General features: G+C 35.9%; 1 protein-coding gene across 4 annotated transcripts in view; it reads left to right on the plus strand.

Moving 5' to 3' along the window:
- LOC117406996 (protocadherin-9) overlaps positions 1-27,781 on the plus strand; it is a 217,777-nt gene that overhangs the window by 24,632 nt on the left and 165,364 nt on the right. For 3 of the 4 annotated variants that reach the window (XM_034011510.3, XM_034011512.3, XM_059029361.1), the window contains exon 3: positions 11,084-11,185. The exons of the other annotated variant lie outside the window; for it this stretch is intronic. In XM_034011510.3, coding sequence (XP_033867401.2) covers positions 11,084-11,185 — 102 coding nt within the window. The remainder of the gene's footprint in view (positions 1-11,083; positions 11,186-27,781) is intronic. 4 annotated transcript variants of the gene reach the window in all.

Here is a 27,781-nt window from a genome sequence, read left to right on the forward strand (position 1 = left end):
TTCCCCCCTAGAACACCCACTTTTAGTAGCACACCCCAAAATTGATTTGCTTCAGAACTTATGTGCAGAACTGGTTGTTATGGTTGGGGCGTGTCCCAATGCATAGGAAGAAAGTCCCAATATTTACCCATAGAAAAAATGCATTTATTCTGCACAGTAGAGTTAGTGAAAACCACACGCTGTGCTCTTCGTGCGGCTGACACATCTGCTGATCACTAACTTATACAAAGGTAGAACGCTTCATTATGTCTATTTTTACTGTCATGATGGTCATGTGGTGTTGAGTTGGGGGATACATCTATTCAGTGCTTGAAATGGAAAAAATAAGTGACGGTACTCAAAGTACTCTCAGGCACCCTGTCCAGCTCTCTCTCTGACTCTGTCTCCCTTTTCACCCCTATCTCTGTCTCCCTGTCTCCATGCCCAGCTCTCTCTCTGTCTCCCTTTCCATATCTATGTCTGTCTCCCTGTCTAGCTCTCTCAGGCATTCTGTCCAGCTGTCTCTCTTTCCCTCTTTCCCTGTCCAGCTCATCTCGTCTAATCAGTACTTCGTCTAATCGCGACTTGACCTGGACCATTTAAAATAAATTCCCAGGCTGTGTTTTGCTATGCACTCTGGGAGTTGGAGTGTTTTGTAATGCACTCTGGGAATTGCAGTTGTTTTGTAATGCACTCTGGGAGTTGCAGTCTATGCTCTGCTGTGATGTAAATCTTGCAGCTGCTGCTGGGATAACAAAGTAACAACTAGAAAGTTACATAAATGCAGCTGACAGTTTGGAAAAGAAAACGGGCAGATAATCAGTGATGAGAGCCAAAGTGCTACTCAAATGTTTTAAATTCAGAAGTGGCGGAACTCAAATATTTGAAATTGAGAAGTGGCGGTACTCTGTACCGGTGAGTACCGCCCCATTTCAAGCACTGCGTCTATTATATGATAGTATATATTATCAGCATCCCGCTGAACAGTTTCCAGATGTTGGCAAGTATGGATTATGGGTTACTGAGGCATCTCCTATTTTAATTTCACACCACCTACCACAAGCAACACCTTTTTCATACATGATTTGCCTTAAGGTCTTACAGTTGCTGGTGCAGCAGCTTACAGAAAAAATAGCTTTCAGGTTCCTCAAGTGTGATGCTTATTGCATATGAATATAAGAAAAAGAAAACCTTAACACTATCATTTCCTGTGGGGCGTAAAATCCAACTTTCACAATTTAGTTGGCAAAATTCCATTAGGCGTGAAACTGAATTCTTCAGCAAAGACAGTTATTTAATTCCCTGGTCCTCTCTCTCTTTACATGGCAGAGAGGAAGAGCCATAGAACACAATAAAGATCTCCCTGCATGCTTCTGAAAGGTTTAATTCAGTGATGCTTGTTCCCGAATATTTCATTTCCCCACGAGTGACTGGAAGAGCAAGAGATACAGGAAAATGAGACTGCGGATGCCTGCTTGGGCAATACAACTCACTTATCTCTAACCTGTCAAATTTGCCACCAATTAGTGTCAGTATAATTACTACAGTATAAATGTGGCTAGGCTCTTTGTTTGGTAGATCAATTCTGTTAACAGCGATCACAACTAAGGATCTTCTTTTTATCTTTATACTTCTTTAGAAAAAAAGCATGTAAAAAAAACCTAACAATATAAAACAGTTACAGTACATTAGTGTTAAATGAAATTGTGATAAAAAAAAAAAAAAATCATAATAATTATCCTAGGGAAGCCAGCTCTGCATAAACTGTAGTTATTACAATGGTGATGCAGCTGCTAGTTGTTGTACCAATGCAAGGCTTGTCCTTCCAATGGTTTCTATGGGCAATCTCATGTATTTCAGCACATTTACACAGGGTGGGTTCAGATAAAGGGGCCGTTGGTATTCCACTGACATTTTTTTTTTTTTTTGGCACAGTAGTTGAATAAAGAATCCCATCTGAGAGCACTGATGTCTAATTTTAATCAATCAGCTTGCAAAGTTGTGGTTAAAACATGTATGTAAGCATTTTGGTTACTTGTGTTTAGATTTTTTGTGTATCTCAAGATAATCCATACAATGTCATGTTTTCTTGTTTATAATGCTAATAATCTATACACTCATGTGAATCACAAATATAATTGTATTGTTAAAAAAAAGCTTAGATATAAGCAACCATATAAAAATAACTACCCTTTAATCGTGGGTGATTATGTGTAAAGTAACACAAATGGTAATACCAACTACTGTTCTACGGAAATTCCACAGCTTTCCCTGCACATATTCAGTTGTCATTTCTCCTTGAACATTGTGCACCTCGGGGGAATGTTCTTGTGATGCTTCTGCATAAAAGAGAACCACTGTCTGCTCAAACAAAGTTCAGCTATTATAGTTTTTATAAAAATGTACCTGTCATTTTTTAGGTGTTGCACAACGGCTAAGTGCTTCTGTTGGCTCCTAGAAAAGGAGATAGAAAAAATAATGAACATCTTCCATCTTTAATCTTAGTCCTACTGTCATTACCCATCGACTACTCTGTTCTGTTCTCCATCGAAAAGGTCAACTCAAAGTGCAGAAATGAATGTAGTTTATACATGAAAAAATGATTTGTGGGATCTGTTGCGCTTTGCATGTTGATGGTGTGTTTTCAGAACATCCTCCTGGAACTGTATGGTTTTGATTCAATAGCAACATTTCACAATGCCCAGCCACTTTAACAGAATGCCACTACCTAAAAGCATACAGATAAACTGCATAAAATTGCACTCTCTGAGCAAGACAGCTGCTCCATACTCCAAATAGAAATGCAGTAGGATGGTTTCTGAGGGTCTGGTGTAAATACGTTTAGCACTGTCCTGCTGAAGTACTTTAAAAAGGCATCTGGTAGAAACCTATAATGACAGCTTTTGACAACCAGGGAAGAAACTCAGAATGATTTCTTCTGACAGCTCTATAAAGCAGCTTGAAAAAGAACCTCTTGATTGCACCTTGACCCCACTGTGTTTCAAGTAGTACTGTTTAAAGGGAAAGAGAAATGAGGGAGAGAGGTGTATTGTCGTATATATATATATATATATATATATATATATATATATATATATATATATATATATATATGACAATACACCTCTCTCCCTCAACTATATATACACTTTATTGGTTAAAAAAAATAAATAAAAAAAATGGCCAATACAATTATATATATATATATATATATATATATATATATATGAATTTATAGAAATCTATTGATCCTAAGTACGTTAAAAAAGTTGATGATTAAGCAGCCTTAAGAAGACCTATTTTAAGGTAGACCTATCACGAGAACTTTACAGGCTAATTGTATTGGCCTACTGAACTTGACCACCATGGCAAGAAAACACAGTAAAGCTCTAAAGGGTTACTTATATCTGTATTTACCTGTACTATCACTATCCCTTGTGTTGCTCCCTCCTCTTCACCACTCAAACTCCCAGCTATCATCTCTCAGCGTCTTCCCTCAGGGGGAAAGAGCCATACTCTGCTTGCATACCATGACTGAGATGGCATAGTCCCAGAGGCCTGAGATTGGGACAAACCTTCCATCTTGAGCTCATTCTCACAGTTCTAATTCTCACCCACTGAGGATGGGATTGTAATTCCCCTCCCGCATTAAATTCGCTGTAGTACTTGTGGCTTGCTGTATTATTGTACTATGTATCGAGGGATTAAAACCATCATACTGAGTCAGCCATTTCTCTTTTTGCATCGAACCCATGAGGGCGACCGATGCGACCTCGTGGTTGGTGGTCATCTGGTGGTGGTGGTAATCTTCTCTCCCCAAAACCAATGAAAAGATTTCCACATAGGCACAGGCACATCCAGCGCCTTAAAAGTTTCTACATTCTTACACCAAACATTAGCGTTTTAGGGACTAAATGTGATACAGGTATAATACATTTTATGAAAAAGTTGCATTTTGTTTACAATATTAGCTGTATTTTTTGGTCACATGTCCAAATAAACCACAAAAACTTGGCACCAATAGAAACTTCAGAGTCCCGCAAAAATATATAAATATATATATATAGTTTGCCAGGGGTACCTGAAAAGGAGCATAGAGTAATTTTGAATTGAATTTTCAGGGCGTTACAAGGGCATCAGCAGAGAAGGGGTTAATCTGCAAAAAAAAACTGTACATAAGTGTGTATCAAAAAACCTGCTAATGAAGTTATTATCATAGGGAGATACAGTGTTTATACATTATAGAATGCATGTCAGTGATTCAATTTCCAAAGCTCATTAATCAGGTGAGGGACAATCCTTTTTCATTTACATATCACCTTCCTCAGTTTTTACCCAACTGTTGTACGTAACATTTTGTATAGCAAAAAGGGTCTTTCACCTTAAATTCTGGTGTTTAAAATTCAAAAACAAACACAAGTTTAGATAGAAGGCCTGTGGATTATTCTACTGTTGTGAATTTATGCAAAAAAAGAAAAAAAAATCCTTTTATGTTTCAATGATATCCATGATGAGGTCTTGACATATGACATAAGCTACAGTAAGCTTCTTTTACAATAACAGTGCTTCAAAATTCAAAGTAAATATTCTTTTTCTTGACAGCCCAGAACTGAAATTAAAAATAAATAAATGAACAAAGTAATGTAGATTACATTTCTTGCAACACGAAGGACTGCTTTTTAATTAACACATTTTGGAGGCTTTTTATGATTGGATACTTTTAAATAAGTAAATCAGGGAAGACCCCAATGCTTTTAAATATACATTATATTCAATGACAGACTAAACTTCCCCTTGGAATTTGTAGGAAATACTTAAAAAGCAAGGAGAACAAACTGGCATAGTGCAATTTGTTTATTTTATTTTACTTTTTTGTAAGATATGTACAGTACATGAAAAAGAAGCTTTTAAGAGTTGACTAAGTTCAATGTTTAGATGTAAAAAGATCACATTAAAACATATATAATAGTATACTAGTTATAATATTGAGTTACAGTTATAAAGGATACATAAGAAAAATAACCCTTTTAAAGCAAATTGTAAAATAGCATTGCAATTGTATTAATGATTATTACAATTATTGATATATCTTGCACATATATGCACTAAATGATAAGAACAGATGTTCGTTTCTTTGTTATCCATGGCCTTGTATGTTAAGTTATTGGATTATCATTTTGTTTCCATTACTAGCGGGCCTGTGTTACATTGTAATGCTTAAAATGAATAGGAAACTGTTTTAACAGATTGCATAATCATGAGATGCATTGGAGACACGGTGATTGAAAGTCCAGACACAATTCTCCTATGATATTATTCTGCAATTTCAGAAATTAGAGAATCACCCGTAGATTGCATTGGATAAACTGTTATTTCATATAAGCTTTTTTGTCCGTTAAGGGTGGGATATTGGAGTGATCCTCAGGGGAAGGTGCAAAACCGCTTGCATTTGTGAGGCTCCAGAATGCAGTCATGGCAAATAACCAGTTAAGGAATGCGTAGACCACAAGGGATCTATCATATATTAGCTCCTGAAGCACAATGATAGACTAAAAACAGATAGGTAATCTATGACAGAAATGTACATTTTTCAGTGATTCAGTACTTCAAAGAAATACATGAAAAAAACTTGTTTGTTTATTATTTTTATAACAGAATGCATATAGTTGTTAAAACCATTGCTTCTCGTGCAGTGTTTTATTTGTTACCTATTTTGTTGATTGGATTCTTCCTTCATGGGTACAGCTAGTTCTGAATGCTGGAGCCCATCCTTACTAAACCCTGTTCCCATCAGGATGTTTCACCCATTTTGACAACTCTTCACTGGCTCCCATTGAAATGCAAATTGATTTTGAGACTCTTACCTAAGGGGGGAAAAAGGGACCAAATCCCTGTCTACATTTCCAACATACTTTGGCAGCAGTGTGGAGTAGTGGTTAGGGCTCTGGACTCTTGACCGGAGGGTCGTGGGTTAAATCCCAGGTGGGGGCACTGCTGCTGTACCCGTCAGCAAGGTACTTTACCTAGATTGCTCCAGTAAAAACCCAACTATATAAATGGGTAATTGTATGTAAAAAATAATGTGATATCTTGTAACAATTGTAAGTTGCCCTGGATAAGGGCATCTGCTAATACATAATAATAATAATAATAATAATAATAATAATAATAATAATAATAATAATACTTTTAATTTATAATCTTAAGCAGTCTCCTAGGTTCTCTACGCTGGCTTTGTGTTGTGTGCTGTTATCTTGTGTGCATACTCGGTGACGTGGAATTTAAAGCAGCTCTGCCCGGACTCTATAATGCTTTGCCACACTTTGTGAGGAAGTATGACACAGCATCCCATTTAAAACTGAATCTTAAGACCAACTTTGTTTGATTAGCTCAACTTGTAGTATAATACAAAAAGTGTAACCCACGGCAGGGCATGCAGTAAGACATATCTCCTGCATGCCTAGGTGCATTGTAAGGCATTAGGCCATAGAGTTATTGCGCTTTTAAAATGGTGTTTTTTTTTGGGTTTTTTTTAATAAAAAGCAAAGAAAAAACAATAAGGTTTTAAACTTTAAATGATGTTTTATTGAATGTATCCGTCTTCCAGTGCAAAACAGTTCCTATACTTTGTCTTTAGAAGCGACACATTTGCTGGAAGAACCTTATACTGCTGAGCACATTTTTCATTTATGTTTTTTGATATATCTGTATAGATATATAGATATATGATTACTTACATGTTTTATACACTTTGGTAAGTAAAGTTGACATTTGTAATCACTATTTCCCTAGTACAATAATCACGCTCTGCACCTTTATTTTTTATTCCTCAAAACGTGCTGCCTGTGTCTCTTCTCAACAGTAGTTTAACTCAGAGTCTCAGTACATCAGCTGAACTGTGAGGCAGTCATGCAGAATGTTACGCATATTATTCAACATGAACAAAACTGCTCACTTCATAATAATACACACTGACGTCTGCAATTACCGTAATGTATTTAACTTACTGTACCATATTCTTGAAAATATGAACCTAGGTTTATTTTTTATTTATTTTTTTTATCCAATGCAGCCACTCTCCACCCTGATTTTACATCCTGCAGTTCGGCTGAATTTGATACTTAAGCCCAGGGCTTTACAGGAACTATCACTGTGGCCGAAGAGGTCAAGATTTTGAGATTTAAAAGAAAATAAATCCAATGAAATTGATCATCATTGACGGTTTTTATTTTGTTTTTTTTTTACAATTCTATTTAATTTCTGTTAGTGTATGACAAAAACAAAAAATAAATCCTGAATATCTAAGAGGCCTGAAGTGCTTATACTGTAGCCTACTCCTTAACTGTCATTATTGACATAGAGCGCTTTGATCTTCAGAGTTGATTAGCATGTGATGTTGTTCAGCCAACCATGGCTTTTAATTTACCCAAGCCCTTTTATAAGCATATATAAAGCACTTTGAGATGGCAGTGTACTGTATAATTGAACCAGCACTGTTGTTGTTATATTATTTGACAAAATAAGTGAAAACATGCAATGAAACTAAATACAAAAAAGAAAACCATCAACCATCTTACTATCATTATGACAATGATTAATGCATTAACTGAAACAGCTGTCTGGCTTTGTTCTGGTATTTCAGACCTTCATTTTAATATATCTATTTTAGATAAACTTACTACTATTCTATATAATGCAGTACTTACAAGATATGTGATTGATGTAGTATTGTGATATGGCAGGTGCTTATATGTATTCACAGGCGATTTCATTTTTTTCATTTGATTATTATTTATTTGGGTATTTTAGTTGTTGACGTTGATATGGCAGGTGCTAATGTATTTACTTTGCTGGGAAGCTATTTGTGATGGTTAATGAAGATTGCAATGAGAGCTTCACCTATACAAATCTGAAAAATAACAAAAGCCAAGTCCTTATATTACGGATACTTGGATGATTTCACATATTTATATTACACCCTGACCTAACTAGAACAATGTCATATCAGTAAAGTAGCAGTAACTACTACATTATAAAGGGACGCTTCAAAACTATAATATACAATCTACACATGAAATGTAATAACTTGCTACACATCGGACATGGGCTTTGCTGTGTGTAAGTGGTTACACATTCCTGTCTCAAGGTGAAAAGGAAACATGGATTGATTAACATTCAATACACTTTTCTGTGTGGGTGTCTGCAGTACCAATATGATCTATTACAAACAGAGTGTAAGTAAAAGAAACAACTTTTGAAAAAAGTACTCAGTTTGCTCATTTATATCCAGCATGCAGATTATAATATGAGGATTGGACTATAAAATGTTGCAGTGCAAGGGGACGGGCAGATGTTAGTCAGGTTCCTACACAATCTCCATTCATTTCAGGTTTGTCCATTTTCAGCACATGACAGTGATTAATGTTTAAGGGTGTGTGAGGCAGAGCCTCATTACACACAGTGATATTGTAAAACAGCAGATAATTACAACATACATCATACATCTCAGGGCAGCATCTTTGGTTCATCTAAATTTGGGTCCAACAAATCAGGCCGAGATCATGAAAAGTTAGATGTGTACTGCTGAAAGTGATTCAAGGAAAAAGAGAAGAGCCATTCCTTTCCTTTGTACTGTAATTGAAGCAGGAGTAAAACAAATGCCACTAAACATTTGTCTAAATGTATTAATATGTTTTGATTAAGTACGACTATATTACCCAGGTCACCACTGTAAAGAAAAACATGTTGTCAGTTTTTCCTACCTTGCTTAATGAATTAATTGGGCCTGATTTTGAGGAAACGCTTTAAAAACAGAATCATAAAGCCAAAGTGCTTTACGTTTGCACTGGATTGTGCCGTTCCCTTCATGTTGTGTTTTATATATATGTATATATATACAGTACTGTGCAAAAGTTTTAGGCAGGTGTGAAAAAATGCTGTAAAGTAAGAATGCTTTCAAAAATAGACATGTTAATAGTTTATATTTATCAATTAACAAAATGCAAAGTGAGTGAACAGAAGAAAAATCTACATCAAATCAATATTTGGTGTGACCACCCTTTGCCTTCAAAACAGCATCAATTCTTCTAGGTACACTTGCACACAGTTTTTGAAGGAACTCGGCAGGTGGGTTGGCCCAAACAGCTTGGAGAACTAACCACAGTTCTTCTGTGGATTTAGGCAGCCTCAGTTGCTTCTCTCTCTTCATGTAATCCCAGACAGACTCGATGGTGTTGAGATCAGGGCTCTGTGGGGGCCATACCATCACTTCCAGGACTCCTTGTTCTTCTTTATGCTGAAGATAGTTCTTAATGACTTTCGCTGTATGTTTGGGGTTGTTGTCATGCTGCAGAATAAATTTGGGGCCAATCAGATGCCTCCCTGATGGTATTGCATGATGGATAAGTATCTGCCTGTACTTCTCAGCATTGAGGAGACCATTAATTCTGACCAAATCCCCAACTCCATTTGCAGAAATGCAGCCCCAAACTTGCAAGGAACCTCCACCATGCTTCATTGTTGCCTGCAGACTATCATTCGTGTACCGCTCTCCAGCCCTTCGGCGAACAAACTGCCTTCTGCTACAGCCAAATATTAAAAATTTTGACTCATCAGTCCAGAGCACCTGCTGCCATTTTTCTGCAACCCAGTTCCTGTGTTTTCGTGCATAGTTGAGTCGCTTGGCCTTGTTTCCACGTCGGAGGTATGGCTTTTTGGCCGCAAGTCTTCCATGAAGGCCACTTCTGACCAGACTTCTCTGGACAGTAGATGGGTGTACCAGGGTCCCACTCTTTTCTGCCAATTCTGATTCCTTCTTCCGATTGCGAAGGGAACTAAGCATGATGTGTCTTTCATCTGCTGCAGTAAGTTTGCTTGGCCGACCACTGCGTCTACGGTCCTCAACGTTGCCCGTTTCTTTGTGCTTCTTCAAAAGAGCTTGGACAGCACATCTGGAAACCCCTGTCTGCCTTGAAATTTCTGCCTGGGAGAGACCTTGCTGATGCAGTATAACTACCTTGTGTCTTGTTGATGTGCTCAGTCTTGCCATGGTGTATGACTATTGACAGTAAACTGTCTTCAGCTGTTCCTCACCCAGTTTTATTCCTCCTACACAGCTGTTTCTGTTTCAGTTAATGATTGTGTTTCAACCTACATATTGAATTGATGATCATTAGCACCTGTTTGGTATAATTGTTTAATCATACACCTGACTATATGCCTACAAAATCCCTGACTTTGTGCAAGTGTACCTAGAAGAATTGATGCTGTTTTGAAGGCAAAGGGTGGTCACACCAAATATGGATTTGATTTAGATTTTTCTTCTGTTCACTCACTTTGCATTTAGTTAATTGATAAATATAATCTATTAACATGTCTATTTTTGAAAGCATTCTTACTTTACAGCATTTTTTCACACCTGCCTAAAACTTTTGCACAGTACTGTATATATATATAAAAATCGGGCCCAATATGTCATTTTTTTAAATATGTATTTTTCATTTCACCTCATGCTTCACTTGTTTAAAACTGAACATTTCTTTTGAACAGCATGAACTTTATTAATGTTTGCTTGTGTTTGTTTATTTTTTATACATGTTTTACACTTTGTGTGCATTGCTGTTAATTTCAATCAAATCCAATTCATTCTGAAAGAGAGCTACAATTATTTGTGTCCCTGCAAACAAAGAAGACTATCATGCAGGCAGCTAATTTCATTGCATCTGTGAGAGGAAATCAAAAGAATAACTTTTATTTAGGGTTATTTATTTGTATTTATTTTTGATGATGCAATACTGGAAGGAAGTAATAATCACATTGACTGTATTTCTTATACTGCAAAATCTGCCTCATAAATTAATTAGTAAACTTTATTGAAAATAAGTTGAATGGAAAGGGTTAAAGAAAGAAAAAAGTATGCCTTGTTTATCTTTGGGTTAATTAGGCATTCGTATCATAGTTTCATGTTGACCTGTGCCAATCTCTTTGTCTGACAGTACTGTCCTTCATTGAGGCAGAAGCATCTCCACACAGTCCTAAAGATCACTCAAGGCAACACACAATAATTCATTGAGGTTAACCCCATTTTCTTGAATTTTCCATAAAGGGAACATTAACCCACGCCCGAACTGAACTGAATCCTGAATATCTGGACCTCCGATCCCGAGCAGAACTGAATTCCGAATATTGGACCCCGTGCACACCCCTAGTGAGTACTGATGGTCAGGTTTCTCTTTCAAATATTTCAACCCTATTTCTACTGCATGGAGAGATTTGTCTGCTATTACCAGAGTTACTGCAGAACTGCAGTGTCAATCTGTTAAAAATGACATGCTTAGCAAAAGTAGTGGTTGCATTACCTCATTAGTCCACCACTCATTCCAAGAATCTCTCCAAACCTTTGAGAGTGACAGCTAGGTACTCAAGATAAACTTAAATCCGTAAGAAGCAGCCAAAAAAAAAACATTATTGATGGAGAAATGAAATAATATTTCAGCTGAGGGCATTCATTAGGGGTTGGTTGTCATGTTAGCATGATGTACACTTTTAAAAACGTTTTTATTACTTTGAAGGATTATTATCTTGTAGCAGACACATTGCAGTACTATGGTCCTTCCACATGACATTGGGGAAGTAATGCTCATTATTGGTCACTGCAGGAAAGCAGTATCTACACGGCTATTTAGTTATCAGGACGGATGTGTTATTCTATTAGTGTTCAATAATTTTCTTCCCATGGCACATCCCATGTATACTGGCAAATATTATTATTATTATTATTATTATTATTATTATTATTATTATTATTATTATTATTATTATTATTATTATTATTATTATTATTATTATGTATACTGTAGGAGCTATGAGTTGAAATGCATGCAGACTTAATGCACTTGTACATCTGGAGTAACTGAGCAGAGGAGATGTGGAGATAAGCATGGTTGTACCCAATGGCAAATTAGGTTAGATTTCTCCTAACATACATGGGAATGAAGTTTTATTCATACAAATGTATTGATGTGTAGAGAGAATGACTAACTTCATTGTGCAACATGTTTTATGCTGGTATTTAACCTTGTTGTCATGTATATGATCAACTGTGGTAATTGAAGTTGGGTTACATGAAAATATATCACTTACCATCAACAACAGTGCTAAAACATACAACATGATCAGTGGTTTAATATAATAATTGGAGACTATCTTGAGCACACCTGCATGTTCTTCTTCAACTACATGAGAATGCTGTCTGTATTTCACATGACCAGTTGATCCATCTCAGTTTAGAAAGCTTTAATTAACTCTGTGCTGGAGACCTTAGACAACTATTTTCTCCTTGAGGCATTCCAAGTGATTGGCTGGCATTCTGCTAAATGCTTCAGAGTCATAACATGCTATCCCATGCCTGTTAGGAAGGTTTTTTAAGAACAGTACAGTTTCCAAGATTATTTCTAAAAAGTGTAGACGAGTTTCCACTGGTGTCACCTTTTGCTCTCATTAGCACTTTAAAATGGTATCTGTCAGCCAGTGGACCACTTATATTTCTATATGTATTAAAAAAGAGACAGATTGAAATACTGTATTATCATACCTCAGCTTGAATGGCTTTAGACATGTACGACAGCTCGGGGCCACTGTTATAGAGGCCCTGGGGGAGCCAAATGGAATTTCTACACAATGTCTGTTGCTGACATGAGGCACTTTCCATTCTGATAGACATGGATATTAGTCCCCTGATAGCCAGAGGGTAATAATTATGGCTTCTGTTCTTTGGACCCCTAGCACACTAGAGACATGTATTCATTATATGAATGATGAGTTTTCTCCCTGTGGTACTTCTCTGGTCTTATCTTAGTTCCTAACTTTCATGTGGAAATCTGAGAGTCTATATATACTACCACCACTACTATTATGACTACTAATAAATGGTTACAGTTGACAGTTCTAAGTAAGTTAAAAAATTGCAGATTGAAATCATTGAAGCAATATGAAAAAAAGGTTAGAGGGGCAAAGATGCTATTTTTTATATACAGTAGCTTTCATACAGTACATGAATCAAATCAGTCGGATTACTATTGAGTTATATTTATACATTGACAAGTCAACAGTATTAACAATGGATTCTGTCACTTAAGGCTGATGTATAAATCTGTAACGTAACGTAAATCTGTCGCAAAAAAAAAACAGGTAACGTTTTCATAGCTGTTACTGTAGTACAGCTGTATAATTAATCTGTTTTGTTTATTTCAGTGTGTTAATGTAGATTCCTTTGTTTATATTAATGGAAATGTTTCACTGTTGTATTATAAAGCCATGAAAAAAGGATAGAGTTGTTGTTACTTTAAATAGTCTTCTTTCGATTACAAATGCAAATGGTATAGCACGACATTCTCTATTCATATAGATAATACATATTTACATGCCTACCAGCTGTGGCGTGGTATGTTTTTATGTCTTTCAATTTATTTTAAAAGTCTATTAGTTATGCATGTTATAGCTGCTCGTTCTCTTAAGAGGCAGCTTAGGAATTTTTGAATATTTACTCGCCCTAGTTATTTGAAAGTACTTATATATGATTTAGCCGTACCCTACTTCCAATGATTACAGCACAGAGGATGGTTTTAGTTGGGTTTACCTATTTTATTAATATCTTCATCTAAAGTCTGTGGCACAAACACAGTGTTGGCTTACCAGTACATGACTGCACAGCCTTGACTGTAGTCAATTTTTATTTAGAAATAAAAATTCACACTAACCAAAAAATGGGTGATCAACACACGTGATTGTAATTCAGTTCGTTCCCAGTCCTGTTTTTAACACATAATTTAAGTAGTGCTAAAAGGGGATTGTATTTGTTGAAACACTCATTATGTTGTATCGGAGCTATTGTCTTTTGTGTTCTGGGTGTCAGTGTCTCATCCTGGTCTGTTCTCCTTGTGCTGATATGAAGCTTTTACTGTACGCTTATTGGCAGCCACCCAGTTCACGAGTATGCAGGTTAGTAATTACCTGGTTCATCTGCCAGCAGTGTGGAAGCATCTTTAAAGAATGCAAGACCAACTCTGTTTGTTTCTTCAAGAAAGAAGAAAGAGATATCACATGTTTAATATCCACTCTACGCACCAAACCTTTGTATTTTTGTTGGTACAGCAGAGCTTCTCTTGTTGTGCCTGAGGGCACATCACTGACTGAATTTTGGGCATTAATGTGCCGGCTGGTTGAGATAAATATCAGCAGTCCCTGAGTATGACTGTAATTAGATTCAATAATATTAGAACAATTTTATCCCAGTAAAATATAAAATAATTGAGACTCATGGGGGTTACATCTTGTCATATGTATACGCTGCTCCCACAGCTAGGATCTTTTTAAATGTGTAATGTTGACCAATAACTTTACTGTAAGAATATTATAAATGTACTGTAATACATTACAGTTATTATGCCCTTCCTTCTGGTATCCAATAGGCATTACACATGTGTGACATTTTAGAAAGAAAAACAAATGCATACATTTGTGATGTCCTTTACTTAAATAAGAAAAATGCTATACTGTAATATAGCTGTAATTCCTAGGTAAAGAAGTCTGTTTCCTAGGTATTCATTATACAATATTATGAGAGTTTGTCATAGAAACTAATAAATAAACAGTGGAATTTTTTGTAAATACTCAGGGACACAATCGAAGTTAAAACATTGTCATGCAGTCCTCTGCATTGTACAGCAATTTCCCATAATGCAGTCTATGTGTTACTGAGGCTCTGTTAAGCTAAAGAATACCATTCCTAACAATATTGTACTCCACCAGTGTTATATGTCAGTGGTATATATTCCAGATGCAAATGTTCTGACATTTGAAATGTCAACTTGCTTCCATTATAAATATATCTCAAACGGAGGTCATCTAGAGCCAAATTAGATACTTTCTATTCAGGACTGAACAAGAACGATGTACTTTCTGCCTTTTTGCACATGATTTCTTCTTTCTTCCATCCATAATTTAATTGTGACATCTGAGTTGAAACAAAGACCCCGATTCCCAAGGCTTTAAAGGTAGAACAAACATAGGGGGGTACACAGTGAAATAATTCTCTCACCGAAATCTGGTTCATGCTGTTTGGTTTACAGTTCTTGTTTTCTTTCTGTTTTTCATTAAATCCTTAAACCGTATTATTAGAAAGTTTGAGAGCTGCATGGTTCATGTAGCAATATGTTCTCTACTTTTCTCTAGTCCATTAAAACATGCTTCTAGTTCATACAACACCTATGGAAGTATTTCTTTAATTAAAATCATCATTACATCTCATAGCAGCAGCTAACTAAGCAAAGGGGTTAAGGTGAGACTAATAATCAATTTAGACTATTTACGTTATCATGACAATAAGGTCAGACCAGGTTGGGAAATTTAAATTGTATCACATATTGCCTTGGTTTTGGGTGGGGGGTTACAGATTTAGGCCAGTCTGGGATGTAGCCAATGAATATATGCAATAAAGGTGGGACTATGCAGATGTTCATGATAATACTGTGCTTGAATTCCATTTTGTATGTTTCTGTGAGTTAATAGTTTGTGAATAGGGGACACTATTGCAATCCCTGTACTAAATGATTTTCTTTATATAATGTAGCTTGCTGCCTTATATAATAAAAACATAATCTCTATTGGAAACCTTGGCTACCAAAAACAATCCTTCCATCTCTTAGACAGTAATAACTACTGTATTTCAGCTGTATCTGAATATTATGATTCAGTTATCTCAGCTTTAAACTTTTGTCAGGTGCATGAACATAAAGCTGATGAATTTACAAAAAGCAAAGCTAAACAGTGATCTAATAAATCAACTACGAATAAAGCATTAGGCTTAACAGGTCGGCATGCTTGACAAAGTCAAAATCAGAAAAATGCACGATAGTCAGCAGCCTCTCATTTAATTCTGCTCAGTTTATGATTAGCTGCAATCCTTCTGGACTTGCAGAACCTGGCAGGCTTTATATATAAGCTGCTGATTCCTTCAGAAATCAGCCCTGTATATGAAATTAAAGCAAGGGGGTGGAGGGTTCAGTGAAGGTGCAGGAGCAATTAATAAATACAGGGGATGGAAATAAGAGAAGTCTCCTGTGGTCAGCCTCCTGCTCTCTAAAGACATCATTATCTGGCTTTGTGAGTTTATTGACCTAAAACCTGCACCAGTGGGACCTTAATATGACGTTGTTCAAGACCTATCTTATTATAAGCAAGGATGGGTGAACTAAGACTTTGAAGTAGTTCTTATGAGGGCTCAGCCACTTGGGATTTGCTTTAAATGTAATGCTAAACCTATATCAATGAATAAATGATCCACCTAAGCAATGTTCTATCCAATATGCTGTATGTGGGTGGGCAGTTATTATACAAAAATTACAGCATAAAACCTGAATAGCTTTGGTTTTCTGCTAAGGTGCCAAATTCAGACTTATAAGTAATTCTTATTTGTATTTGAAAAGTAGAGGTTTTATCTTTGTTTGTTTTGTGAGAGAGATTTTAATGAACCATGGAATTGTTCATATATTGCATTCTGTGTCAGTCTGACTGAAAATGGGTAAACATCAATAAGGATGCACCTATTAGCTGAATTAACTGACTGTCACGGATTGCTTGTGTTGTGACATCAGACCAGGAACTGAATGACACTCCGTGCACCAACACATACACACAACATAAAACCCCAAATACGCCACACTGACCAACTGCATTCCACAAAATGCACAAAGGGGATGAATTTGATCTTGCACCACAGATTAAACTTCAGTGGATACTGGTGGATCTGTTGAAATACATTGTTTTACACTGTTGTATATCTGTTGCCTTAATTGGCAGTCACAAATATATATATATATATATATATATATATATATATATATATATATATATATATATATATATATATACAGTGCCTTGCATAAGTATTCACCCCCCTTGGACTTTTCCACATTTTGTAGTGTTACAACCTGGAATTAAAATGGATTTAATTGGGATTTTTACCATTTGATTTACACAACATACTTAACACTTTGAAGGTGCAAAAGACATTTGTTGGTTGCATAAGTATTCACCCCCCCTGAGTCAATACTTGGTAGAAGCACCTTTGGCAGCAATTACAGCTGTGAGTCTTTTTGGGTAAGTCTCTACCAGCTTTGCACATCTGGATCCTGCAATTTTTGCCCATTCTTCTTGGCAAAATTGCTCAAGCTCTGTCAAGCTGGATGGGGACCGTTGGGGAACAGCAATTTTCAAGTCTTGCCACAGATTCTCAATCAGATTGAGGTCTGGGCTTTGACTGGGCCATTCTAAGACATTCAGGTTCTTGTTTTTAAACCACTCCATTGTAGCTTTGGCTGTGTGTTTAGGATCATTGTCCTGCTGGAAGGTGAACCTCCGCCCCAGTCCCAGGTCTCTTGCAGACTGAAACAGGTTTTCCTCTAGAATTTCCCTGTATTTGGCTCCATCCATCTTGCCCTCAGTCCTGACCAGTTTCCCAGTCCCTGCCAATGAAAAGCATCCCCATAACATGATGCTGCCACCACCATGCTTCACCGTGGGGATGGTGTTCTCAGGGTGATGAGCAGTGTTGACTTTGCGCAACACATAGCATTTTTCGCGCTAAGTCCAAAAAGTTCAATTTTGGTCTCATCAGACCAGAGAACCTTTTTCCACATGTTTGCTGTGTCGCCCACATGCCTTTTGGCAAAATCCAAATGGGATTTGATATGGGTTTTTTTCAACAATGGCTTTCTTCTCGCCACTCTTCCATAAAGTCCAGCTTTGTGGAGCGTCCGGGTCATTCTGCATTTGACTTATTCCAACAGAATTGTGTAATTGGAATTCTGTTTAACAGTTTGGTAGTTGTTCAGATGTTCAGTGTGTCAACTGGCAAGCATCAACTGCTTTTTCAGGTTTTGATTAATAACTTAGTATATATTATTAGTGAAATATTATTCAACATTCAGGTAGACTTTATATGAGTTGTGCATTTATGCACTGAAATATGAATAATTACAGTTCTTGTCATGAGATGAACTGTAGTTTAACATTTTGCAGTCAGTGACAGGGCTGCCACTAGAATGATGCATTGTAGAACACACTTGAACACCCAGAGGCTAGTACTTTTGAAATACAATTCTTTTCTAACTGAAAAAAAAATCCTGATGCATTTCTTTCAGAACACCATATAAAGATTGCTGATTATTGTATAAATGTATGTGCATTGGGAAAATCATACATACACTTGGACATTTAAAACAAATGTAAATCTTGTGCTGTGTGTACCTTGTGCATAGTACTATATCTTTTTAAGTAGTTATGTATCAGCACTGTCCAATTTGGTTATGGAGTGTAACAGATTATGATCTCCTTGTGCTCTGTCTTTCGGGTGAGACGTAGTTATTATTATTATTATTATTATTTATTTCTTAGCAGATGCCCTTATCCAGGGCGACTTACAATTGTTACAAGATATCACATTATTTTTACATACAATTACCCATTTATACAGTTGGGTTTTTACTGGCGCAATCTAGGTAAAGTACCTTGCTCAAGGGTACAGCAGCAGTGTCCCCTACCAGGGATTGAACCCACAACCCTCCGGTCAAGAGTCCAGAGCCCTAACCACTACTCCACACTGCTGCCCCTCCACTCTGCAGCTGATGCATAGTTCACAAACCCTAGTCTCTGTAAGTCGCCTTGGATAAAAGCGTCTGCTAAATAAACAATAATAATAATAATAATAATAATAATAATAATAATAATAATAATAATAATAATAACAGGATGACAGTATGTTCCAGAGAGTTTGTAAAAGTATTATTTTGAGAGAATTACATTAGAAACCACATAGTTTAGATACTGTATCTGTTTTAAAAAGTTATTCACTGGACAGAAGCAATGTCTATGAAATGTCAGATAGTATTGTGCTTGAGTGATTTGTATGGATTTGGTCAGGGGTCGCCGTCTGTCTTGCTGAGAGACACCCTCGAGCTTCGCTTGCCCCCCAGGGGGATATGCCGTTTCAGAGGTGGTGATGAGGAGGAATGGTGGCGGCGTTATAAGAAGTGATAACAGTACATAATAGACAGTACATAATTATGTTGGGAGCTCTATGTACTTAAAGGGTTTACTGTCCACAGGGGTCACATTTGGAAACACTGCATTAAATTATAGTTATAATATGGTATTATAGTTATAATATGCTATGCTTTATGTGTAGGACTCAAAGATACAACATCTTATAACAATATAGGCAAATTAGGAAAGGGTACTGTTAATAAAAACTAAAACACATTTTTGGGATATTACAATGTGAATGATTAAACTTTTCAACCTACATTTAAGACATGTATTAACCATCAGGGGTATCCAGGGATTTCATGTCCCCATTTATATTGGTGGCTGAAGATAATTGACATTTCTGATCATAAGCCAGGACAGCAGGAAATGAGCCAAGCACTATCTTTGACCTGATCCAGCACTTGGCCAATATATTGCAGTAAATGCCAGTCAATTCTTTTCCATACAGAGAGCATAAAAAGTCTGAGGTACTTCAAAAAGCATCAGAGTTGTTTTTTTCTTGCTAAGTTACAATTGTGTCCAGCATGTTTTTTTTCAGTAAATCGATTAATTATTACATGAACCAGACCATTCCTGCATTATGGCTGGCCTAGCATTGGTAAATACTTCTGTTAAGTTTAATACTTGCTACAGGATATAATGTACAAGCAACTGAAAACTGCAGTGCACTATAAAAAAAAAAGAAAAATAAAGGATACACAACCAAAATATTGTATTGGCCTGAGTGCTAAGAATGCATACATTGTTTAGAGCACTAGGATTTTACACTGAATTCTTTTTTTTAATCAAACTGTACAATATAAAGCAATAGTTATAATCTGTACCTATTATTGATAAATGGTAAAATATCTGTAATATTTTTGCAATGGGCTTTTTTTCAGTTTACGGTTTACTATATATTATAATTTTTCTTTTCAAACAAGGTTTGTTTTAAACAAATACTTTCCTTTTTTGTTAACTGTATAACCTGCTCTAATAAAACAAGCATTGGCTTCTTTTCCCCATCTAAACAGTAATTAGTTTCACCAAAAAGTGTAAGCCTCTGTGCTAGTTATTCTAAGCAGAACATCAAAGACAATCCACAAGTGTGCAGAATGTTAACAACATATTAAGCAAATTAAATGAAGACACTGCTGAAAGTGATTAAAATTAATCTGGGGGCTTTTATATGGAGATGTGACGACTAGATTTTAATGAAAATCTTGGTTCAGTAGCTTTAAAAAATTAAATGAATTCTGTAATTAAAATTAGGCAGAATGTTTGAATTTGTTGGTGGGTGGGATATTTGATGTCCAGGTTGTATTATACTGCTGTTGTTTTGTGGCGTTGTTTGTACAGCACTCTCAGATTCTCAATATAGAGCTTTATTTTCAGGTGCAGGATCGTTTTTATATATCTTCTTTTTCTACTTCTTGAAAATCACTTTTCCTGTAAATGACACAAAACAAACGGTCACTATTGAAGAACCAAACAAAATAAACATGAGTGGATGTTTTCCACTTTCAGATTTAAATGGTTTCCAATGGTGACAGGGGACAGTTATTTGAGCAGCATTTTAAAACCTAGATTTACCTTGAACTTGTAATGATTCGCCAGGTTGAGAACAATTTGAGGAAAATATTAATAAAAAAACCAAGGATGACATACATATTGAGAGAAAAAACAAATGTTATTAAACAAATAACGTTTTACTTGTCAGTAGTTGCTTGTAGTTTATCTGGACTGCCTCATATCTGAATGGAGCAATATTACTGGACTGTCCGTGTCTGTTTGTCGTTGTTGAGAGATGCTGCGCAGCGGGCAAGCTGACAACCTGTTAATTGGCTGATGCGGGTGGTTGCTTTCATAGTTGTAAACTATTTTGGCTGGCTGGTTTTGAGGGACAGAATAGCAAAGAAAATCTGCAACTGTGCAGAATGTTAACAACATATTATGAAAAAAAGAAAAAAAAATGCGCAGCACTAATTGGATGATTCAGGGGAGAATAAAATACATTTGGTTTTTAATATTTGCTGTCCAATAGATGTGAACTGAGCTTTCATTACAACAAGTCCAAATTAAAAAGATGGTACTTTATTTTAAATTTGATTCACAGCTGGTGCTGTGATGTAGCAGTGGGCATTAAACTTCTGATAGAAGCCCACTAGAGCAGGAAGCTGAGTTTCAAGAAATAATTATTCCCTTAGTTGAATATACAACCGTATTGTGCATAGTTGGATATATTTAATACAGTATAATAATCTACAATGACAACTACAAAGCCTACGTCTACTGCTCCTTATCCTAACGATAATTCTAGGCAATTGTTGGTATCCTCACCAAACCGATGTACATTTTGACTACGTTTGGATTTTTCAGGTAAATCGAATGCACTCTTGCCATGTCCTGTTAATGTCTTCGCAGTCAAAACTATTTTCTTGTAATGTCCTATTTGAACTCACATCTTGCACGTTATTACAAACATATTTTAGAACATATGATTGATGTGAGACAGACCCAAGGAATGCAAATATAATGAAGAGTGTTCTATCTAACCACTTTGTACTTTGTTCAAGGCTGACTCAAGCATTTTTTTTGTGGAATATGAAATTATTTGGCAATTATTCACTTTTTTTATATATTTCTAGTCATTTTGTTTTTATAATTTGGTTAAAGAACCCAAAATAACAAATAAAGCATTTTGAAAGAGTTATAGATTATTATTTAGAAGTATTTTTACATTTTCCCAAATAGTTTCCTAACATGTAGATGTTTACTTGGATTTGAATTCTCAAGAGGCATTCCATATTTCATTCCACAATATTCATGTCATTATAAACAGTGTAGTTCATGCAGATTACTTGCTGCAAAGAAGATTATTTGATGTATTGAACTAGCAACAATACTGTAGTTTTACTGGCATTGGTAACAAGAGATCAGTTGGGTTGGTGGATCTATGGTACCGGTATCTAGGGAATGTCTTTTAAAGCCTAGAAGGAAATACACTTTTATTACATTTGGGTACATATCCTTTTGCTTTGATCTTTAATATTAATATTTTTTACTGCAGACTTATATGTACTGTATAAACCATAGCGTAATGCTAACTTACCTTCAGTATGTTCAACAGCATTTTTAAATAGTTTGACATTAGTTTGTCTTAATCCGATGTACTGCCTTTGTGTCTCAGTTCTGTTAAAACAGACACTTTTTTTCCTACTGAGACTAATGTAATAACACATGTGCTTGCAGTGAACCTGCAGAGTGCCTTGGACATGAAGGAATTGTTTAATACGTGAGTATTGTTGTCATTTAAAAACCCATTGCATGATTCTTTAATGGCACTGTCCAAGCCAATGGCATTTTTTAACCAATACTAATCCCACAATCTAATACCAGAGTAATCCCCTGTAGACAACTTAAATATTTGTACTTCTTTTAAATTAAGAAATCCCAATGGTTTAACCCAGCCCAATTTAAAATGGTTTGACCTAAAGCCACTGGTTTAGTTTTAGCAGACATACTCCCCCCAATCATCTGTGATTCAATTTCATATTATCCGAATCAAACATACAAGGACATTTTCATTATGCAGCCTGGAAATTATGTAGAGGAGAGAGTAGTCAGAGTGGTTATTGTGATTATTTGGAAGGAGGTCTCCCCTTTGAACCTGATTTCATTTTGAATCTAGTTTTAAGAGACCACCAGTGAAAGCTGCAGATATTTAATTTACGTTATTGTCATACATTTTGCTATTCTTTGAAGAAAATGAAAATTGATGGCAGCATTTTTGGTTATGGGATTTTAGTGTAATATTTTAGTTTAATCCCATGATCCCCTCCCTATATATATATATATATATATATATATATATATATATATATATATATATACAGACGTGCTCAAATTTGTTGGTACCCTTACAGCTCATTGAAATAATGCTTCATTCCTCTTGAAAAGTGATGAAATTAAAAGCTATTTTATCATGTATACTTGCATGCCTTTGGTATGTCATAGAATAAAGCAAAGAAGCTATGAAAAGAGAAGAATTATTGCTTATTCTACAAAGATATTCTAAAATGGCCTGGACACATTTGTTGGTACCCCTTAGAAACGATAATAAATAATTTGATTATAGTGATATTTCAAACTAATTAGTTTCTTTAATTAGTATCACACATGTCTCCAATCTTGTAATCAGTCATTCAGCCTATTTAAATGGAGAAAAGTAGTCACTGTGCTGTTTGGTATCATTGTGTGCACCACACTGAACATGGACCAGAGAAAGCAAAGGAGAGAGTTGTCTGAGGAGATCAGAAAGAAAATAATAGACAAGCATGGTAAAGGTAAAGGCTACAAGACCATCTCCAAGCAGCTTGATGTTCCTGTGATAACAGTTGCAAATATTATGAAGAAGTTTAAGGTCCATGGAACTGTAGCCAACCTCCCTGGGCGCGGCCGCAAGAGGAAAATCGACCCCAGATTGAACAGAAGGATAGTGGCAGCAGTGTGGAGTAGTGGTTAGGGCTCTGGACTCTTAACCAGAGGGTTGTGGGTTCAATCCCCAGTGGGGGACACTGCTGCTGTACCCTTGAGCAAGGTACTTTACCTAGATTGCTCCAGTAAAAAACCCTACTGTATAAATGAGTAATTGTATGTAAAAATAAATGTGATATCTTGTAACAATTGTAAGTCGCCCTGGATAAGGGCGTCTGCTAAGAAATAAATAATAATAATAATAATAATAGTGCGAATGGTAGAAAAAGAACCAAGGATAACTGCCAAAGAGATACAAGCTGAACTCCAAGGTGAAGGTACGTCAGTTTCTGATCGCACCATCCGTCGCTTTTTGAGCGAAAGTGGGCTCCATGGAAGAAGACCCAGGAGGACTCCACTTTTGAAAGAAAAACATAAAAAAGCCAGACTGGAATTTGCTAAAATGCATATTGACAAGCCACAATCCTTATGGGAAATTGTGCATTCTTCATTTTTTGTGGAGGGGTACCAACAAATTTGAGCACGTCTGTATATATATATCTATAAGACCCTCCACATCGGGCATTACCAGGCATCATATGACTGGGTAATGGGGCCCAAGATGAAGTCGAGGCGCTGTTACAACCAAACGGTCGTATAACGCCTGGTAATGCCCGATGTGGAGGGTCTTATTGTTTATATACTTCAATGTTACAGCACAATTATCTGTAATTTTTAAAATGAACGTTCTATAAATATAGTCCTCCATAACAGCAATCTTCTCTATAAAATGAGTGTACATAAAAACTGCATACTTTTATTTGAATAAACAGAGAACAAAAGATTGTGAAAACAATTATAATTATTATTATTATTATTATTATTATTTGTGCACAGTGATTAAAAATGCTTCGGTGAAAATAAACTGAGGACAAAGTTCGGAAAAAAAGGTGCAATTGTAATAATAATAATAATAATTAGTCTTTTCCTTGGTATTGATTTGAATATTTCAGCTCTCAAAGAAATATAACTCAATATACCATACTGTTATCCCACTTTATTTTTGACAGTTGCATAAAATTCTCGCAGATATTCATTCATTTGTTTTCCTCAAATCTGTGTCTGTATATCTCCAAGTTAAGCCAAGATGAGCCGGTCAATCCTGATAAGAAGAGATATAATTTATAGTTTTATGGTATTTTAAATATTGTTCCATTTATTACTATTACTTTTTGTCTCAACAAACTGTTTATGTATTCTAGTTTAATAAAACATTGCATGATTTTTGACAATAGACCGTTATTGCAAACATTTCTTTAGACAAAAAGTATGAGTCAGACTAGTTATAGGATAACAGCGTTCGACTGATCAGATCTACCTGCACACAGGAACATTCTCTCAAGGCAGGGCTGGAAGTCCTCTTCCTGAGTTGTATTCCCCGCTGTCTGTATGAGGATACCTTGTATTTTGTATACCTCTGTACACAATGTATGTGTTCTAAATTAATTGGCTGTCTAACCCAAACTGTGTTCTGCTATAATTAGAGCAAATACAGCTGTTGCTATGCTCTCATTGTTATAAATCTGTCATTGTTATAAATCTATCACTGCCTAGCGGTTTGGCTGTGTCCCAAATGACATGAACGTTTAACCCGGTGTTATGTTCCAAAGTACACAAACTTTTGAGTCATCCATATCTCAGCATACAGTACATTTCATTTTCCACCCTCAACTGTATAGCTATGCTCTACTCCCTACAAGACTGCTGACAATCTTGCAGCCAACAGTGCATTTTTTATCGTGCTGTATACAAGAGGCACCTCTCGGAATTCCTTCAACTGCAAAGTCGGTTCAAAATGGTGACATCACAATCGGCCATCTTCCTCTCCTCATCCACGAAACAAGATCATTGGACTAAATAAAGGTGGTAATGATTAGAAAACAAATATAGCTGCATTTTTAAAGTTGTATATTAATAACAAAGCAGTATACAGTCCAATAGAGTTATAGGTCTGTGAGTGTCTGCTTATGGTTTATATCGGCCTCTGTTCATTCCCTTCTAGTGTGATGTTTCCCACATACACAGAATTGTGTTGTCCAGTAACCCTATATTATATAATGGCTGGAAGAAATTAAATGCTCTGTGCTTGTTATAGGGAGAGTGATAATGGTGCCGGTTTGTTTTTAAATGAAGCTGCAGACCAGGGAGGAACATGACGTAGAAGTGGATGTTATACGAATAGCTTTTTTGCACATTCCTATGTAAGTTCATAAGGATTACAAGGATCTTTTTTTCAATATAGCGTTCTGTTTCTATGGCAATACATAGAATATAGAAATATCATAACCTCTTGAAATAAAGTATACTGGATAAGGAACAAGACTAGTGTCTGTGGTCATGTCCTGTGATGCATCAACTCTTTAGCTCGATTGGTTCAATTCCGTGGAATAAATTAACAGCAGTTTACCGTTTCCCTGTACAGTACAGAGTTAAACCATGTGTAATTTATAGTCCACAATTTAGTTTCCTTGACAGTGATTCATAAATCTCTGTTTCATCTTAACTTCCACAGCATACTAATATTTCATTGCCTTAATAAGAAGGGATCTTAAGGTGGGAAAGTTTCCGATGATGAAATATTATAGTACCAGCAGAGTTACAGCATTATTGGAAATACAGATGTGTGCTTCGTTGGCATGCAGGTCATGGGTCATTAACATTTCATTGGGTGAACCCCAGCTTCTTCTGTAATGGAAAATGGGATCTTGTGGGCTATTGACTTTCTCCATTTTAACCTTTCAAGAGATGAATTAGGTAAAGAAAAAAGTGGTAACTCTACAGTGTTTTGGGTTGTAAAAAAATATTTTAATTATCTACGGCGGTCATGGTGTTCACAGAAATCGTGAATTTCAATAAAGTCTGTGAAATCTTGGAAATGGATGTAAAAACACATTTGATTAGGCGCTTTATTTATTTCTATCACAAATGCAGTATGTCATGCACTGAAATTACAAATCTTCCAGTATCTGTAAATTGTTTGGTTGCGTATGCATGCAGCATTTATGTGTAGCTAGAAGAAAAATTCATCAATCTGCTGTTTCAGAATCGTGGACAACTCTAACTGTATGCTTTATACTCTAAAGTAACATTTAAACTTGTCAGTAGTTAAAAGCAGTTGTCTTTATAGTATTGGTACTGTTTAAAAAGATCTTGTGTATGACACCCCGTAGCCTTATCTCTAGCATAGAGGGTATAGCATTCATTAATACATTACATTTCACCCTCTGCAAAAGTGTATCAAAATGGCATGCAAATACTGCCTCTCTCTATTAATCACAACATGAATACGATTTCTGTTAAATATTGTTTTTTATTAAGATTGCTGAGAAAAATGATAACATGCAGTGTAAATGCTGTCTTGAACTGTATTAGAAGACATAAATATACATGAATGGTTCCAGATTAATCATATGCACAGATCAGACTCATTTATCAGTGTTACAAACTAAAGGCTCAATGATAGGATACGTATGAATTAAACTGTGTTTTCTAATCATTTTTACTGTACTCCAGAGAATCCCTTTAAAGTCAGATCTGCAGTTCAATACTAAATGTTATACTTTATGATACATAATAGTCTGATGTGGTCTTTTTTTCACATTACATTTACAGAGATTTATTCATTTGACCTAAGGAGTTGCAGATCTAAATGCTGTCATCATTAAAATGATTTAAAGAAGGACCCTCTCTGCCAATAAAGAGACCAGCATGCACTGTTGGATGTTTAATTTCATAACCTTAGTACACAGACCTTTTGAATGAAATAAAAAAGTGGTGGTATTTAGATTCAATTCAATAGACCCCACAGTCTAGTAGTTGATCTGGGGTTTGGTTTAATGGTCTTTACAAGTTGTTTATTTGACTGCTTTAATGTACGTGCTTTGAGATAAGAATGAGCAGTTCTATTTGTTACATTGCAGAATATTCAATTCTCACCAGCCGTGCTGTTCTTTATTTTAGAAAGAAAACCCTTAAAAGAAATACACATGCATTTGTGATGCTATCTGTTGAAATTCACACACATCTGCAGTTTTGGGACCAAGGTTCAAGGCCATTTAAACTGCACCTGGGAAAAGGAATTGCAAACTTCAATGACATTTCTCATAAGACATGCAGGTCAATATATCGCTGTTCATATTCCATTAAAAGGCCATGGACCATTGCCCATTGTACAGACACCAAC

This window comes from Acipenser ruthenus, chromosome 8 (genome assembly GCF_902713425.1).
Source record: "Acipenser ruthenus chromosome 8, fAciRut3.2 maternal haplotype, whole genome shotgun sequence".
Taxonomy (NCBI): domain Eukaryota; kingdom Metazoa; phylum Chordata; class Actinopteri; order Acipenseriformes; family Acipenseridae; genus Acipenser; species Acipenser ruthenus.